Genomic DNA, 18,757 nt, shown 5'->3' on the forward strand with positions numbered 1-18,757 from the left:
TTGCTGTTTATTCCACAGTCTCTGGTACACATATTTCCATATTAACTTCTTGGTCTAGATTAGCCTTCTTTGCTGCATACCTGACAGTCCCATTCTTATCCATTTCTTTCCTTCTTTGTTCTGACCTCATTCTCCTCACTCGCAGAGTTTCGAGTCCAAACTGCATTTACACCTGACAGTCATTTTTCTTTTAATAATATTGCATCTCCAGCAGAGCTTTAGCATTTCTTGCCCTTTTGATCTCCAAATTCTTGATCCCTTATACCTATCCCTCCCTCGCCCCCCGTTTCTTTTAATATCTTTAGTCACCTGTCACAGCTTTACAGCTCTGTGCTCCATGTTAGCATCTGATAATTTTCATGGCTTTTACCTATATATACACATTATAACTATACCAGTGCATACTTACAAATGTAGTACATATTTTCCTTCCTGCGGAATGCATTGTATATGATCTTGTCAATGTTCTTCCTTCCTTTTATATTACTCTTCAGTTATCAGCAAACTAAGGGATCTTTAACAGTTGCTCTTGGAAGCCTATACTTCTACTAGTACCTACTGTATCCAGCAATAATTATTATATTCAGAGCAAATCCAAGCACATTAAACATCTTTTAAGACAAGTGGTTTATAATATAGGTCAGCAGTGAATGTTTTCAATAGTGTAGACACTCTTCAGTCTCGGTTTTTAAACACATTTTACATGTTTAATACCATCACTCTCATAAATGCCCTGTCACATTCAGTAGGGTGACTCTCTGGGGGAGAGAATGTGCAGAGTAAGACGTATGATCCATCAACCATGATACATAAGCACTGAAGCGAATTGCACATCACACTTATGCGCTGATACGAATACTCAGATGAGAGGGAGAAATAAAAATGTTTGTAAGACAGGGTGACTTAGTTTTTAAAAACCTCCTATTTCATGCATATAGCAATATTTAGATTGAAATCACGAATAATTTTTAAGGACACATGTTTTAGAACAGAATTTTTGTTTCAGCCTAGTATATAATATTAGTATTATAGTATGTTATGTTATATGTTACCCTTGATAAACTAACACTACAACCATTACTGATATGTAGATAACTTTTATGTTTTTTTTTTTTCTTTCACAGCAACTACAGTGCACTGTTAGGAGTGTGGATCTATGGCTTTTTTGTGGTGATCTTGCTGATACTGGACCTTTTATATTACTCTTCAATGAACTATGACATTTGCAAATTTTACCTGGCAAGGTGGGGCATCCAGGGAAAGTGGATGACACAGGGACAGAGCCGATGGATTAACCCTGCTCAGGATCCAAGCCAAGTACAGACACAGCCTCAGCCAGAGACACAGCCTCAAACTCAGACACAGCCTCAAACATCACAGACAGTGCATACTTTAAAAGGAGATGCTTTAAGCCCACCCCTGATGACTTTTCAGAGTACATCTGCCTGGTAAGTAAATTAAGCCATATTGTGATACAGTTTTTAACTCTGTAGTTTTGTAATGTGAACAGTCACCTGTATTTAGAAGTGCCTGTAAATTCAGGCTGAATGACACCATTTCTAGCACATAATTCTTTATATCATGAATTGTCTTCCAGAGTTACTGCTTAGGAGTGATTTCTTAATCTGGAATAATATCGCTCTCAGAGAAACAGGTTCTGGCATTTCTTTTGTGCTAAATAGTCTTACTACTGTATGATACAAATAAACTAAAAATCTTTGTTCTACATCAACCCTTATAAAATTAATTTAATCTGGTGTCAGAGAGTAATTGCTGTGTGTATCTATGTGTCTGTTGGTCTTGTTTTAAGAGTTGCATACGTTGCAACACTGAAATAGCTTCTGTGGGAGATATCACAAATCCACACTATTTGTGATATGAGGGGCAGAAAAAATACAAAAACCAGGTTAGCTTTTTTATATGCATAGCCAAAAAAAAAAGCATAGCTTGATCTCATTTGACAGAGTGAAACAAGTAGGCTACTGCAAAGTTAAATCTTACAAAAAAAAAAAATAAAGCCCCCCAAAAGCAGACCAAATCAGGGAGACATAATTCAGGAGCAGGCAGAACATGCAATATAAGAAGCCAAATACTGATAGCTGTAGGACAAAATGCCATTGAATGATTTTGGACTGTTGTTACCAAAGAAAACAGAAGCAAAAGAAAAGAGCTAAATATAACAATGCTCTAAATAATCTGACAAGAAAGGCATCAAGTTTTTTTCTTTGCAAGAGACCATAAAGATTTGGAAAGGGGCAGAGAGAGGACAGTTAGGTGTGTATTTCAGAAGCCTAAGTCCTGAACCCTTGCATAGCACTGTGTTGCAGATAGGGTTATGACAGCAGTATTCATAACTTGCCTTTTAATTTTAAACGTAAATCTAGAGCAAACAGAGTTGAATATTTTTGGTAATAGAGAAGGTAGTGATAGTTTGACACAAGGACAAGGATTGGTGGAAGAGGAGTTTTTTGGCATGGTTGTCAGTACTGGATACATCAAGTACAGATTTAAGGATTATTCTAGCAGGCCTTGTCCAATAGAATAGTCTAACAGTGCTACTTAAGATGGAGACTTGCTTGTGCTTAGTTGTAAGCACTCTTCATTTTACTTCTTCCTCTTCTCTCTTTTTTTCTTCTAATTCCTTCAGCTTTTTTGTACACTGATTTCCCAGTCTTCAGTCAGAGTTGCCATACAGGTTAAGACCAGCATATGCAGTAGTACAATAATTCTGTTTTAGCTCAATACATGTGTGTGTGCATACGTGTATATAAAAATCCATAGTGTTTGAGTGAATGTATACACATATATAAAAAATATTAGCCTCATACTGATTCCTCCACACCATTACAAATTAAAGGAAATTACTAGATAATTCTGGAAGGATTCTTGGTCACTTTTCCTTACTGACTTTCAGTGTTCTGTCTCTTTGCTTTTTCTTTTTGAAGCATTAAGCGGGGAATGTGTGTTAGGATCAGGTGAGCATACCCCATATGCTCCTTTTCCTGTGTTTGCAGGAGATGAGCATTGATAAGTCACCCCAGTAATCCTCACCCCTTCTGTGGTAAACTGTCTGTCTGTGCTCCCCTCGGTTCCCATGAAATTTTGTTTTCTTTTTCTAATCCTTTCATTGCTCAATGGAAGAAATAACTAGATGTTTCCTTAGCAAAACTATACTTTCCCCTTGTATTTCAGTATGTAAAACACTACAAGAGATGCCATATTTCCAAACTTCTAACCTGCAATTTTTGAAACTCACAACTCCTGACTGATGACTTGATCTGAGTTGGACACATTAAAAGTACCAAGAAAAATATAGTAGGCACTGGTGATCTCAGGCAAGGTGTTCAGCATGTGAAAGAGGTTTCTGAGTAAACAGTTCCCTCAGAAAATTACAGACTTGTGTATTATAGCAATGGCTAAAACAGTGGGGACTAAAAGGAGGTTGCCTGGCTATTTATTTCTGCATTAGATAATCTACAGATTATATACATGAAAATACAGTAATTTTGCCATATAGAAGAGTCTGGTTCTGCTGCAGTCTATATTGGACGGGTGATGTCAGTACTTCCAAATATGCAATCACACTATCAGTGAAGAAATGCAGTGGAGCTACTGGATTTGTAATTTCCATCACTGATTTTTTAATTACCTAATCTATTAATACTTTCTTTTGTTTTATACCTCAATTTCCATTATTCTAGGTGATGACATCAACCTCTTAGATGTTCTGATAACAGCAGGTTTTCAACCTATAAAATCAAGTTTTTACTTTGCATTGGCATTGTTAATGTGTCCTAAACTTGCCTCAGCTTTTTCCTCTGTAAAGAAAATAAGCATTTTTTTTTTAGTACCTCACAAGCATGGTTATATATTGGTGGCATCATACCATAAGAACATTTCCTGTTTACTGATGAGTGTTTTGAAAATACAAAATAGATTCTTTAATCCTGTGAGATATATGCCTATATCCCAGGGCATAAAAAAAAATACTGCTAAAAACATTTCCCAAAACAGTCTTCAAGTTTTCATGGTGACAGATGTTGTTGAAGTTGTTAGCTTCCTGTACTACATCTATTCTAGTACAGTTAAAAAACATGCCCGTTCTAGAAGACATTACATGATCATAATAAGGAAGTGATTCTTGCACATCAAGAATCTCAGCAACGCCAAAGACTTTATGTATCCTTATTGCAGGGAGCTGACAGTTTAAAAAACTATGCCAAGAAACATGGCAGGATTAACCTGTAGTTTGTAAAGCAGTTTGAGATCTTCCTGGATTTAAAAAAAATATGTAAGTGATTATTATTTTGTTGTTTCTTTCTATATTCTAGTTTAAGTGCTATGAATTGGCAATGAAATCAATGTTTGAAACAGGTATGTCAGAGAGAAATATCAAGCAAGTCATAGTATGCAGTGGGTAGAACCATCCTCAAGATGTTGAAACATTTTGTTGTGGCAGATCACTTTGTTGTTTACTTGAGAAAAAGAGGACCATATATAGCCATAATATCATTATAACTAAAGTAGTCTGGAATCCATTATACATGCTGCTGGCTGCTCTGCAGAGAGTTTGCAGTGTTGTGCAAGGACAGGAAGGAAAACCATTAATCTGAGAAACACTGAGCCCAATTTAGAATAATGTTTCTTCATTATGCAGTGTATGGATTTTGCAGCCCAACTAATGTTAATTTCTTCTTTAGTATGGAAACCATCTGAGGTCTGTCCAAAGGCCTGTGTGGTCTGAAGGTCCTGATGGATGTCCCTTCTGCGACCAAAACACCATCACAAACTTCAAGTGACTGAGCTTAAATGGCTTTGTCTTGCCTCATGGTGGTTCCTCCAGGTCATGGCTGAGATGCATCAGCTGGGCACTTCCACGTTAACCGGTCCATGTAGGAATCTGCTGTCTGGTTAGCCTGAGCAGGCTTTTAACGGCCACAAGCAGCAGGCAAATCATTACTGCTGCTCAACAAAACACAAGCCAGGGAGGCAATAACATGAAATATTGTAAGTTGAGGAATCAGAATTCTGACTACTGAAAGCACTTGTTCTCACCCTCATGAGAATACTGCAAATTAATAACGACTAAAAAAGGTCAGACTAGCAAGGAAGAGCGCCAAAGAGGAAGTGTGCCAGGTAGCCGGGCAGAGATTCTCCAGATACTTAGTGACTGTGCTAACGTATAAGAGGGGAACAGATCTCCCTGCCTTGCTCTGGTGAGGTTGAACTCCTCCCCGCCTCCATCAACGATGCAAATCACAGGGAATACTGTCCTGAAGTCTAACTTTTGCTTGCTGTTCCCTGCTTTTCTGCACAACAGCATGCAGAGACAACATCCGCTCTGTATGTGATCACACATGTTATGCTACATGACTTACAGTTTTGGAAACTTGCTGGCTGTCCAGAGTCAGGAAAAGTATCAGCCCAGCAGGGTAAGCCAATGCTTATTTCCTTTATGCAGTTGAAATGGGTTAGACAAAGGCAGGTCTATTTTACTTCCTCTGATTAGATGTTGCAGTCTGTTTCTGCTGTGAATTCCTCTGAGTCACATTGTCTTTCAAACAACAAATAGAATAGTTTCTAGCATGCTGCTATTCACCTGCTACTTGACACCTCTTCAAATGATTACCAAAGCACTCAAAAACAAAGAGAAAAAAGCCTATAAAAATATCGGCAGTTTAGAAGCCAGCAGGTAACTGAGCATGTCCACAGCAGCTGTGAAAAAAAAAACCCAAAGTAATAAATACTTTCCTGATGGCTGAAAAGACTATGTGAAAGAATTCCCCTTGATACCAAATTTTTAAACAGGATACAAACTATCACTGGAGGGAATATCTGCGCTCAGTAGATCCTCTGCTGCAATTTTCAAGAGCTGTGCATGCCGTCTTTTCTGTGTCATTTAGCTTGGGATATTGGCACTGAAGTGGGTCAGCTGTGCAGTGTGAACATGGCCACAGTCCACCGAAAACATTAGATACTGGGGTAGCAGGAAGGTTCTGTGCACAGGCTGCTCAAGATATTTACAATGATATAGTGAACAAAATCTGCCTCCTTCCATTTTAAGTGTTTTAAAAATATGAAAGGTCTTAAATTTAGACCTGCAAAATTGCTACATTAAGCAGAAATAAAATTATACTGTTTCAAAGATGAGATTTTGTTTTCAACATAAGGCAAAGCATTTTTTTTATTTACAGCCCTTATGTAGGTTTTTATATGATGCTCAGACTAAATACAGCAAACTAGAGCACTAATAACATTTTTTAAAACACAGAAAGAAATAAAATTGAATGTTCTTATAGTGCTTTTATGCAAGAACCCTTTGGGAATTAACATCATCTGAAGAATCTGTCTGGTAACAGATGAGAGGTGTGTCAAGAAACATTTACCATTATGTGTATGCCTCCATTTCCTTCAAAATATATTGAGTTAGAGTAACAGATATCCTTGTATATATCTTCTTATAAATATTCTTGTCTGTTTTCTAGGAACTGCATAATTGTAAAAATAGAAATTGCTTAAAAACAAAAGCACAACTAAGAAAAACTTTCTGCTCCTAAAAGAGACAGATGCCAAAACTCATTCTGCATTGCATATCCTTGTGTTTAGCCTACTGTTTGATGTCAGGGCAGGAGACCAACAGCATAAATAGAGAGTGGGCTTGGAACCAAACACATTAAAATCTGCAGTGCTCTGAGTCTTCTTTACTTGCCTCAGTATTATAATAATAAAAATAAATAACATTTAATCTAGTTTTTAGAGAGATTTCAGTTAGATTTTTATCATTTGCATTCAAATAATGTAAGATACTTCAGTTACTGAGTGCTTTCATTCTTCATTGTATTTAAAACTTCACTATTAGCATAGGACATTAAGCCAATATACGAGGTTTCTGTCCACCTCAATCTGAATATAGCCAATCTTTGTGTACAATGATAGACACTGCATCTTTTTTTATATACATAGATAATACATATTTTTCATTTCATGCTTTATTCTCCTTTTCCTTTTACTCTGCAAATTATAGACTCCATATTGCAACATTTACTTCTTTACATTCTTGTTAACTGCAGATTCATTGCATATGAGCTGATAATTCCTTATTTTAGCCTTAGAATAATCATAGAATAGTTAGGGTTGGAAAGGACCTCAAGATCATCTAGTTCCAACCCCCCTGCCATGGGCAGGGACACCTCACACTAAACCATCCCACACAAGGCTTCATCCAACCTGGCCTTGAACACCGCCAGGGATGGAGCACTCACAACCTCCCTGGGCAACCAATTCCAGTGCCTCAGCACCCTAACAGGAAAGAACTTCTTCCTTATATCCAATCTAAACTTCCCCTGTTTAAGTTTTAACCCGTTACCCCTTGTCCTGTCACTACAGTCCCTGATAAAGAGTCCCTCCCCAGCATCCCTATAGGCCCCCTTCAGATACTGGAAGGCTGCTATGAGGTCTTCATGCAGCCTTCTCTTCTCCAGGCTGAACAGCCCCAACTTTCTCAGCCTGTCTTCATACGGGAGGTGCTCCAGTCCCCTGATCATCCTCGTGGCCCTCCTCTGGACTTGTTCAACATAACAGTGAGTAGTTAGAAGGCCATCTGAAGACTATCGCTAAATGAACACTGCACACTGAGAAATGAAAGCTGATAGAAATACTGTAAAGCAGTTCTGAACATCTTCCATTCTTAGATTTTCTCATATATTTCGAGTAAGGTTTTTTGGCAGTGAGATCATTACCTCATCTACATTAGAGCAAATCCAGAATAACGCTATTGAAGTAGCAGATCACAGCATAAAATTCATGTGAAATCAGAAGACTTCTTTTAAGCCCACAATTGTACTGCATAATGTCACAACACTATAGCATCACAAACAGAAAGGAGTGTGACATCCCAAGCTTTATTAACCAATTTCATCTTCTCTACAACAATAGAAAAGACTTAATTTTAAAAGACTCTCTTGTTGTAGTTATAAAACTCCTAGCCCTTACATCCTCTTAGGTGTTAGATGCTCTGTAGTAATTGTAATAGCACGTGCGAATTTTACACTTTTTATGTAAACACGGAAAAATAAAACAGCAAGGTTGTACTGAAGCTCCTCACATTCTGAGTATCACAGAGAAACTTTATAACAGGCCCAGCCACTTTGCAAATACAGCTGAGAACAGCTGAGCTTCATACTCACATACCTTCATGCAGTCTGGCCATTTCTCTTCATAGCACATCAAAGGTGTCAAGGCTTGCTGATTTCACTTTCACGTTTGCATTTAAAAAGCTAAGTCAGGTGTACCCAATTATTCCTGATTTAGATGTAACTTCAGTTACACAAGTGTAACTGAAGATCAACCTCTTTGTCTCTGACATGCATTTAAGAGTAGTTTGATCTAGAATAACAAAGGTATGAAGCAGTGAGTACCTCCCACAACTTCTATTGCATTATGCAATCTCAGCTGCATTAAGCTTTAATTAGCAGGCATCAAAACTTTTATTGCATTGATAAAATTCAGTTACTTGCTTCTAGTTTTCTAGAGACTAAATAAAGTAGATGGATAAGCAAACAATGGAGGTAAAACAGCATCAGTCAAAAACAGTTGCAAGTGGAGGTAATGATCTAAACTCCAAGGAAGGCAAACCTTTCTCTGCTTGTGCAAAGTTGCAACAGGATTTCTAAGTAGAAGATTTAGTGTGACTTGGAGTTCTGAAGAGAAAGAAAACACTTTTCAAAAGAAGGAGAAAAGAAAATTATGGGCAGAATACCATCCATTTTAAGTAGGCTATGCCCCAGAGAACTACTAAAAGCACCTGCATAGCATCTATCTATGTCTGCTTGGTGCTTTTAACAGAGTGAGAATGAAGAAGGAAAAAAAGTCACTAAAGTAAAATCCCGTTGCTTTCAGTGTCGTGAAAAATCAATTCCCAACATGTATTTTGAATGTCAAGATACAGGCAATGCTCTAACTCAAGGAGGAACAAGCAGATAATAGAGCTGAAGATTATGTAGAAAGCAAATTACTATTCTTAGAGTTATTATTAAACAAAAAACCATATCATAAATAATCCTTTTATGGGTTGCAAAAGATCTTTTAAAGTATGCTAAAATTTCTACATGAACTAATGACATAGTATGGAATACCCGATAGAAATGAAATCATTGAAAGCTTATATGATAATGCTGAATGCATGACCATAAATGGCAACAATGTTAGACATTTATTTGCAGTGAGAATGGAGGTCAAGGATCTGCCACATAATTACTTTTATTGTCGCTGTTCCCTGATTAGCTCATGACGAAGACAGCCTCAGCAAGCAATTAGGCATTTCATCAGAAAATTGATAAAACATGTTTGTATGACCGCGGTTTTATAATGATGTTTCACTGCACAGTTCAAGAAAAGGCCAACAATTAGCCACAGTTACGTTGTTCATCATTAGGAAGATACTACATATATGGTTGTTTCAATCTCAAAAGGAAATAAATAGATCAAAAAGCTTTAAAATTTGGGAATCATTAATTTTTCTGTTAAGTCATGAGAGAACACAGATGACAATCAACAAACAATTTTCAAGAACTTAGAAGCTTTTGGAAAACTTACAAGATCAACACTGTCATAAATATATATACACAGATACCTACAACCGCAATTGTGAATAAAATCTGTTCACTGTCAAAGAAAAACCATGCCTCTGAAAAGACTTCGAAATGCACTATTAAAAGTTTCTCTGAAACCGAAAATGCTAAAGAGATAAAACCAGTTTAAGACATTGAATGGGAGGTATATGACAAATGTCACGGGAACACAATTAGAAATGCTGTTAGTGTTAGTTCCATGTTAGGTAATAACATGGTCCCAAATGAGACACATTACTTTAAACATCAGAGAAATTAATTTAATCAGCACAACATTCTGTATCCTCCACAGAGCATCATCCAAGGAGTAAATGGTGAAAACTGGGCACCCATCATAAAAGGAGGATAAAAATAACTATAAAAAGTGGTTATGTGTGAAATATATAATCTACCTCACTTTACTTCCCAATAAGGTAATCTGTTTCCTGGTGTTTGTATATATTCATAATCTTTACTTAGTCTCCAAAGAACCTCAATGGTGGAATGATTGTGGAGACAACCATTTACAGTAATGTTAAAAGCAGTGGTGGAAAGGCGTTTGCACAGCAGTTCATGTAGTCACCTGGCAGAACAATGACTGTTGGGCTCAAATCTAAAAGGTGACAAGGTTCACCTACAATTTTTCTTTCTGAAAGACTGGTTTTCTAATACATAGGTAAGTAGTTTATACAATAAAGGAGACTTCATAGTAAGGGGAATTGTGCATATTAACTAACTAATCAGATCTCTCTAACCTGAATTTTGTACTAAAGCAATTCCTTGTAGTCATTAAAGTGATGCTGCTCTGAGAGCTGACACACACTACACAGGCTGCCTTCTTTCTGTTGAAAGTCATTGCTGTCATTTGTAGCAGCACGTGGAAAAGTAATTGCAGTGATCATCAAAAATTATAGTAAATTAATTAAACAGTCATTAACTGTATTCTGTGTTGATTAGTGATACAGATTTTAATCAGTCACACACATGAGGGAGGCAAGCTATTTTTTATTGCATTCCCAACTTCTTATGTCTGAAAAGTGATGAGTCATAGGGAGCTGCTGAACACACCACCTTTTGTCATACTCACTTTAACAGCTCATCTCCAGCAATTTCACCTAAAAAGTTCTAAAGAAGTTGTGATTGGAGGGCAGCCAAAATTCACCCTCGTGGATCACCAAAACCCTCTGAAACTTCTTATGCTGCTGAAGTTAACAACAGAAATCAACTAGAAAAATGCCTGCTGAATTTTCATTTTAAGACATTTTAAAGAAAATTCTATGGGGGGCTGGGAGTTGACTTAATTTTTTTACTAGTCACTGAAGTCTCTCTGAACTCGCAGCAAAAAATGGCATCCCAGTTAAAAACAGCCCCACTGTTTGCACGAGCAACCAAAAGAAGACAAAACCGCGGATGTATTTTTGTGAATGTGTTACCATTACAATCTATTTGTGATGTTATTAAAAAAAAAAAAAAAACCAAAAAACCCCACAACCAAAAAAGAAAACCCACTTGGTTTGGCATTTGCCAACTCTTGCTCAGTTTGACTCTTCCTGTTGTTTCCCTGGGAATACATAAAGCACAAGTAAAAATGCTTGAAGCAGTCAACCAACCATACTTAAGAAAGACCACAAGACGATGCTGGCTGTAAGAGGCAGGTTTTTGGAGGAGTTTAAGGTAACAGAAAAAAGAGGATTTGTAAGCAGTGGGAGAATGATAAGAGTAATCCACATCTTCCCATTTTATGTCCTAATCTTCCTGTGCTCGTTACATTAATAAATTTCACCTGCGAGGATGATCTCTGGCTCATTTCTTTTTCCCTTTAGTCTGTGTAGATTACTGCAGACATGGTCTAGAATATTTAAAAAGCAAGATTAGTGAAAATTAGCCAAGGGATTGGTTGGCATTTCCCTCTTTCTTAAAGGCATTTCTCATGATCACTGACTATACATGACATTAGTGATGTTCTTATATACCATAGAAGCAAATTAGTACTTCATAGGCTGTGGTGTATTTATGCACACAATGCTTACATGAGCTAGTCAAGTTCTGTTAATTCCATTTAACAGATAAGAAAGAAAAAATTATCTGGTTACTGAGGGCCATGCTGAAAGTGTTTGGGAATACTTCTGTTTGTTATTGTAATGTGTGTAAATTTTTAAAAAATCTGTAATATTGTAAGAAATTGCTCCCCATCCCCACTTTCATACTGCAGTTTCCAGAGTATTGTGCCTCCTTCATATCTGAGAGGCGGTAATCTTTGGACTGTGGAGACATATAGAAGTTGTCTGTAGGTTTGGTCTCCAACAGTACCAGGTTCAACCTTCTCTAAGCACAAATGTATGTGAACACTGATTCTTCTAGTTGGGTTTTGCACCTTATCTAGCATAGTAAAACCAGACCACAGGGAAGGACACAAGTAGATTCGCTCGCACAGAGCAGCACATAATATAGTGCTTTGGCAAGATTCTTGTAGACTAAGAGAAGATGAAGGAGTCATGAAAGGATTCACAGACTTCACTGCATCCAGTTTCTATATATGTCTCTCCTGCAGTTCTATAAAAATTTGCAAATGTATCACAAAGATCAAATATAAACCAGACTGTAATGTAGCTCTTTCTCACAGTTTTATGATACTGTGCTGTGCTCTGGGATCGCACACCTTTGTTGTCTACCTGGGCAACAAAATTCCTGCCTCAAAACACAAAGATTAGACACTTCACATTATTCAGAAACACAAAGTTCAGGTAACAGCACAACTCTCTACTGTTCTGTTACAACAGGCATAGAGTATCTTGGAACTATTTGAGATAGCCAGGAATAGAATAGGTAACTACCCACCATCAGTTTCTTATACAGTACAATGTCTTAGCAAGCTATTGAAATTCTTGCATATAAAGAGGAGATACCAATTAGAAGCAAAGACCTTTTATCTCACTAACAGTGGTGAAACTGATAGAGGAAAATGTTGCTTTCACTAGGGCCTGTAGCAGAAAATGTTGTAGTGGCAGATGGCAAAATATTCAAAAGTGGCTGCAGAGCTTATCTGACTTTTGGAAAGTCTGTCAAACTGTGAGACGTTTAAGGACCTCAAGGCTAAAAAAGTATTAAAAAATAATTTCATCACAGTCTGTAAATTCTTCATGGCAAGGAGGTTTCAGATAATAGCAGACTGTAGCAAACAAAGACAGAACAAGAGCCAATACCTGGAAGATTAGTTTATACAAATCTTGACTGGCAATATAAAGCAGGGTTAACCTCAGTCAATTTAGCCTTTTGGAATTCAAGCACCTACTAGTTATTTAGGTATCCTCACTAACTTGTTGAAAGAGGCAATTCCAGAGGACTATTCCTTACACTTCTTTTAGGATGGCTTGAATCACTTGGAAGCTTTCCTTCATTGATTTCTTGACATTATGCTGGAAGATGAGTTTATACAAGTCACTAATATTTAACCAGCTGAAGTTTGACAGTGGGATTCATCTCACCTAAGTAAGTGCACATTTCTTTTCAAAGCTGGCAATTCACCAAGAAAATATCTTATGACGCAGTGGAATACCATTACTTGCAATTTTAAAACCTTCAAGGGATCTCGTTCAATATTAGCAAGAATCACTGGATACAAAGCTAGATCTGCACAGGAGGTCAAACTAAGGACCCTAAGGAGAATCGCTCTCTAAAATCTGATTTATCTAGGGAATGTGAGAGGCTGCATTCCCAGATGACTCACACCAACATCAGTTTTCATAGAATCATAGAATCATGTAGGTTGGAAAAGGCCCTTAAGATCATTGTGTCTGATCACAAACCTAACGTGGCTAAGTCCCCCACTAAAACGTGTCCTTAAGTGCCACATCTACACACCCTTTAAATGCTTCTAGGAATGGTGACTCAACCAATTCCCTGGGCAGCCTATTCCAGTGCTTGACAACTCTTTTGGTGAAGAATATTTTCCTAATATCTAATCTAAACCTCCTCTGGCACAACTTGCATCTCTTTCCTCTCATCATATTGCTTGCTAGTTGGGAGAAGAAACTGACATCCACCTCGCTACAACCTCCTTTCGGGTAGTTGTAGAGAGCAATAAGGTCTCACCTGAGCCTCCTTTTCTCCAGGCTGAGCAACCTCAGTTCCCTCACCCTCTTTTTATAAGACTTGTCCTCTAGACCCTTCACCTTGATCTCTGGACCTGCCCCAGGACCTCAATATCTCTCTTGTAGTGAGGGGCCCAGAACAGAACACAGGATTCTAGGTGCGGCCTCACCAGTGCAAAGTACAGGGGGAAGATCATTGTCCTGGTCCTGCCAGCCGCACTATTTCTGATAGGATGCCATTAGTCTTCTTGGTTGACTGAGCACAAGCTGGCTCATGTTCAGCAGCCATCAGTCAGCACCCTGAGGTCCTTTTCCACTGAGCAGCTTTCCAGCTACTCTTCCCCAAGCCTGTAGCAATGTTCTGTGTGGTTGCTGTGACCCAAGTATCACATATTCCTAGCATCACATTCATGTCAGACTTACCGAGCAGTCAGAAAACACAGGCCAACAGCTGCACATCCAAATTCACAAAATGCTCTTTCCAATTGCTTCATCTTCTACCATTAGGGTACACAGGGGGCAGATATATGGCCTTCTTCCTCCCCACCTCTTCCAATAAACGCCTGGTTCTGCAGCTGTTGCATAATAGCTGCTGATGCCAGTGTGACTGCGTGGTGGTTGCATAATCACACCGAAGAATGGAAATCTCTGGGCAAAGTTTCATCTTGGCATCTCCTGTCAAATCCTCATCTCATGTTCTGTAGGCACAGAAAGCCAGCAGAGTTGGAGAGGCGAAGATTAATTTTGTGTGTAAATAACTTGCTTCCAGCTTTTTGTTTGGAAAGTGATGTAAGATTATAGTGGACACAAGTACGTTTGACACAGCACAGCAGGATTCTCTGTGCTTGTCATAGCTGTTGTTGAATTATTCATTCTGAATTATTACAGTCTTTTTGCTTCCAATCTAATATTAAGACATGCACCTAAAAACTGCAGTCATCACTGGGCAATTGCAGGAAGGCTAAATACTGTCATGAAAAAATGAGCATAAAATAGATCCACATACAAAATGTGCACACACATGAAAACAAATGTGTAAATAATGAAGAATAACATAGAATAAACAGAGAATAACCCACCAGCTGGCAATCACAATTATTCAAAATAGAAATTTCCATGCTTCATAAATTATCATTCAAACCACGCCATACCAAGTTGAATACCTCAGCCCAATGACGACAGGCAAGCACTGTTTTAATTTTTCTGCAACCCAAGAAATGCTGCTCTGCAGGGGTCATACACTGTCACTGATCCATGCACAAAGATCCTATTGCAGCCAAAGGACGTTTTATACCCCAGCAGGCCAACATCTAGATGCAGCTGTGAGACAATTTAAAAATAATAAACCATCCACAGTTCCACCACTGGTGTCAAAGTGTATTTCTTTACAGAGCTGGCAGCACAGCTCAGATAACCATGAAAGAGAAATTCCTTTCTTGCCTTTTGCACTCAGCTAAAATTGTTCAGGCTTCTTGGCCTCTTCTTTTTCCATGTCTCAATGTGCCTCAACTTCTCCTATGGCTTTTTACAAGGGAAAGGCAGAAAAGAAAAAGGGAACAGACATTTCTGCATAAAATTGTCTCTCTAACATCTCTTCCAGCACTTCGTGTTGTGTCTAGTGATAATTTTATGGGTGTTACACTTCTCATCCTAGCTGCAAATCAACAAAAATTATTTATTGCTTGCATAGTTATGCGCAAATAAACATACACTGGATCTACAGCAAGAAGCCAAACAGTAGCCACATTAAATTGCACCAGGTTTACTTCTATTTTTTTAATTGTTGATAATTTTGTTAATGTTAAAAAGAGCTTTATGCTCTTTTTCTAATTGTTTTCAGAATTTTTTTTTAAATAAATAGTTTCAGATTTCATAGATAGAAAACCCACACGAATTCAGTTGAGGAAAAAAAAAATCATGCACGGTTCAGTTACAGGAAACAGAATGACTGTTTCACCCTACATTCAAATCTAGCTCTCAACACAGTAATTACTACATATTTTTTTCTTTTATTCTGACTCAGGCAACTAGCCCTCTTAATACTGAAAAGTGAAAGAAGAAAATGAGTCTTTTTGGTAAAAATAAAAAAAAAAAACAAAACTATTTCAAGAAAACAATTTTTTCATATGCTATTAATATACTTTTATTTACAGAAATTAAAGAATACCCTGTATTGTGCAGAGGTCAATAATAAAGCTGATTTAACTGCGAGTAAATATCAAACTCTGGGATAAACCACAGGTTTGGGGATTAAAATTTAAGTGCTGAAACATATTCCTCCTTCCTAAATAGACCATTCTGCATCTGAAGCAAGTTCAGCCTCTGGCGAGGCTAAGTAGAAGCAGCACACGCATCTCATTTCAGCTCTAATGGAGGAAGCAGCAGTTATTATGGAAGGTCTCTAATATTCAGGAGAGAAAAATGGAAATGGGAGAAAGAAAGAGGGGCCAGGTAGAGAAGAGCCTGGAGTATGTCATAATGTTATTAAGAATTCTTAAGTAATCATAAGGAATTATTTATTAACTATTAATTAGGCAGTATGCGCTTGCAGCCCAGAAAGCCAATTGTTTGCTGGGCTGCATCAAAAGGAGCGTAATCATCAAAACTCTGCTCTCATGAGACTCCACCTGCAGTACTGCATTCAGCTCTGGGGCCCCAACGCAAGAGAGATATGGACCTGTTGGAGGCAGAGGATGATCTGAGGTCTGGAACACCTCTCCTATGAAGACAGGCTGAGAGAGTTGGGCTTGTTTTCCCCAGGGACACCTTACAGCAGCCTTCCAGTACCTAAAGGGGACCTACAAGAAATCTGGAGAGGGACATTTTACAATGGCATGCAGTGACAGGACAAGGAGGAATGGCTTTAAACTGAAAGAAGGTAGACTTAGATTAGACATGAGGGAGAAATTCTTTACTGTGGGGGTGGTGAGACACTGGCACAGGTTGCCCAGAGAAACTGTGGCTGCCCCATCCCCAGCAGTGTTCAAGGCCAGGTTGTATGGGGCTTGGAGCAACCTGGTCTAATGGAAGGTGTCCCTGCCTGTGGCAGCGGGTTGGAACTAGATGATCTTAAGGTCCCTTCCAACCCAAACCATTCTATGATACTATGAATTTTGTGTGATCCATCTGGGATCACCTTCAAGCAGTATATTAAACTGATCAGCTTTGTGAACCAACTTTGCCACCTCCTTTCAAATGGAATCTAGAAAAAATTCTTCTAATACTTCTAATATAAATCCACTGAAATATCTCTCGGTGGCTTTCAGTTTTACTTACTTCCACAGGACCTGAAACAAGTCAGCAACCTTGAAGCTCTGCAAATGGTATCAAAACACTCAAATCCAATGTTCATTTTCCATAAATGTGTTTGTTTTTATCCTCTGATGGACTTCAGGACATGCTGGGTAGCAATTTTAATACATTTAATTTTGCTGATACCGTGGTGATAGAGCTCTAGGGCTAAAAGAGATAATAAAAGGACCAGAGTATTCACCTGATTCAGGTTGTCCTACTGTTATTTAGCTTAGTAGTTCATTACTGAATTTTACGAATAAACTGAGCTACAGTTATTTATAAAGTATGGGAGATTGTATACAAAAACTGTAGCCCAGAGAAATAAACAGTAGATGCATATATACACATATACATAAACACAGGCATGCACACATATATACATATACCCACAAGGCTCCTTACACATGGCCACATTTCTCCTTCACTTTTCTGTACAGCTCAGCTTAAGTCAAGGGACAAACCAAATATATCATCCTGTGTAATAAAGCTGCATTTAGCCTCAGCTGTATGTTGTAAAGACCTGCTACAATACTTAGAAGTGACTATCCACATGAGTAAAGATACTCTACACAAAGTTTAGCTTGCATAAGCATCCTTCTAAATTATAAGAAAATTTTTATTTAAATTTACTTTTATTACATTTAAATTACAAGAAAATTATAAGAAAATTATTAGTCACCATATGGCAAAGAAATTACAAAAAAGTGTTACTAGACTTAATGAAAGAATACACTGTATAACTGCTCTTCTTTCTGAACCAGGCACTACTGTTATACCAAAGTTTTCATGGTTTTGTTTTAAAAATGTCCCTAGTAAGGTTTTTGGGTGCTTTAGGATATTGCATAAGCAGGAAATGCCAGTGTCCTTGCAAACTACATCATAAATTACATGTCAAGATTTACTGCTTGCTTTTTAAACCTGGCTTTCAGTTTGTAGTGGATCTGTTAAATTCAAATTGTCAGCCAGCATGAGAGGAAGCCTTTTCTCCTATCATGTACCTGATTTTTACACAGAAAGGCACACTGTTGTAGAGCTTCTTGTACTTTTCATTGTGCTGTCTTGGATCTTAGATGTGGGTTGACACTGCTGCATAAGAGCTCAGAAAATGTGTGGAATACTTGAGTATCTTAGGTATGTCAAAGCCCCATTGTGGGCACAGATTTTGAAAGCCAGTAACATCAGTGTTTGGGAATTTGGGATGAGCTGAAATCAGAGCCATTCAGATAACTCAGTCCTTACCACTGATGTAGAAATATTCAAAGGTTCACAGATTTTTTAAAAAACTTTTATAGCAGTACTAAGAAAAAAAAATAAATAAATTAGTATCAAGCCCTGCACCAAAGAGCGCCCATCTAATAGCGCCCATCTAATACCCATCCACAGGGACATGCAGCATCTCTCAGGGTGCTACAGTCACAAGCCCCAGGGATGCACCTTTCCTGCCACTCAGCCAAAGGAAGTTATCTCAATGGAGAGAGGTGAGGGGAAAGTATCTTTGGGACTCCACAGGGACATGTAGGATAAGAAGCTGCTTTTCTTTCCAAAGGTAGCTCTATGCAAAGAAATACTTTCAGGTCTTGGTTTTGCCATCAGGATATTTTAGTATGGTATAGGTCTTAAACACATGAATCAAATCTGCTCATGACTAAACATGAGAGAAGATGGTTTCTAACCAGAACATGGAGATTACAGAACAACTTCCACTTAGTGATACCGGATTGTGAATAGCACAGATTTGGATATTTTTACATAGAAGACTATATA

At 38.0% G+C, this 18,757-nt stretch overlaps 1 protein-coding gene across 6 annotated transcripts in view; it reads left to right on the forward strand.

The window, feature by feature from the left end:
• The window catches only part of SHISAL1 (shisa like 1), an 80,298-nt gene that overhangs the window by 51,074 nt on the left and 10,467 nt on the right, over positions 1-18,757 (forward strand). For 3 of the 6 annotated variants that reach the window (XR_010611346.1, XM_065672992.1, XM_065672985.1), the window contains exon 4: positions 1,125-1,448. Coding sequence is in view for 5 of the 6 variants with exons in the window: in XM_065672992.1 (XP_065529064.1) it covers positions 1,125-1,448 (324 nt within the window). In the remaining variant the exon portion in view is untranslated. Of the gene's footprint in view, positions 1-1,124; positions 1,449-4,700; positions 5,257-9,921; positions 9,967-18,757 lie in introns of those variants that run through there. The other 3 variants (XM_065672972.1, XM_065672979.1, XM_065672997.1) reach the window with 2 other exon arrangements.

Source organism: Lathamus discolor, chromosome 1 (assembly GCF_037157495.1).
Source record: "Lathamus discolor isolate bLatDis1 chromosome 1, bLatDis1.hap1, whole genome shotgun sequence".
Lineage (NCBI taxonomy): Eukaryota > Metazoa > Chordata > Aves > Psittaciformes > Psittacidae > Lathamus > Lathamus discolor.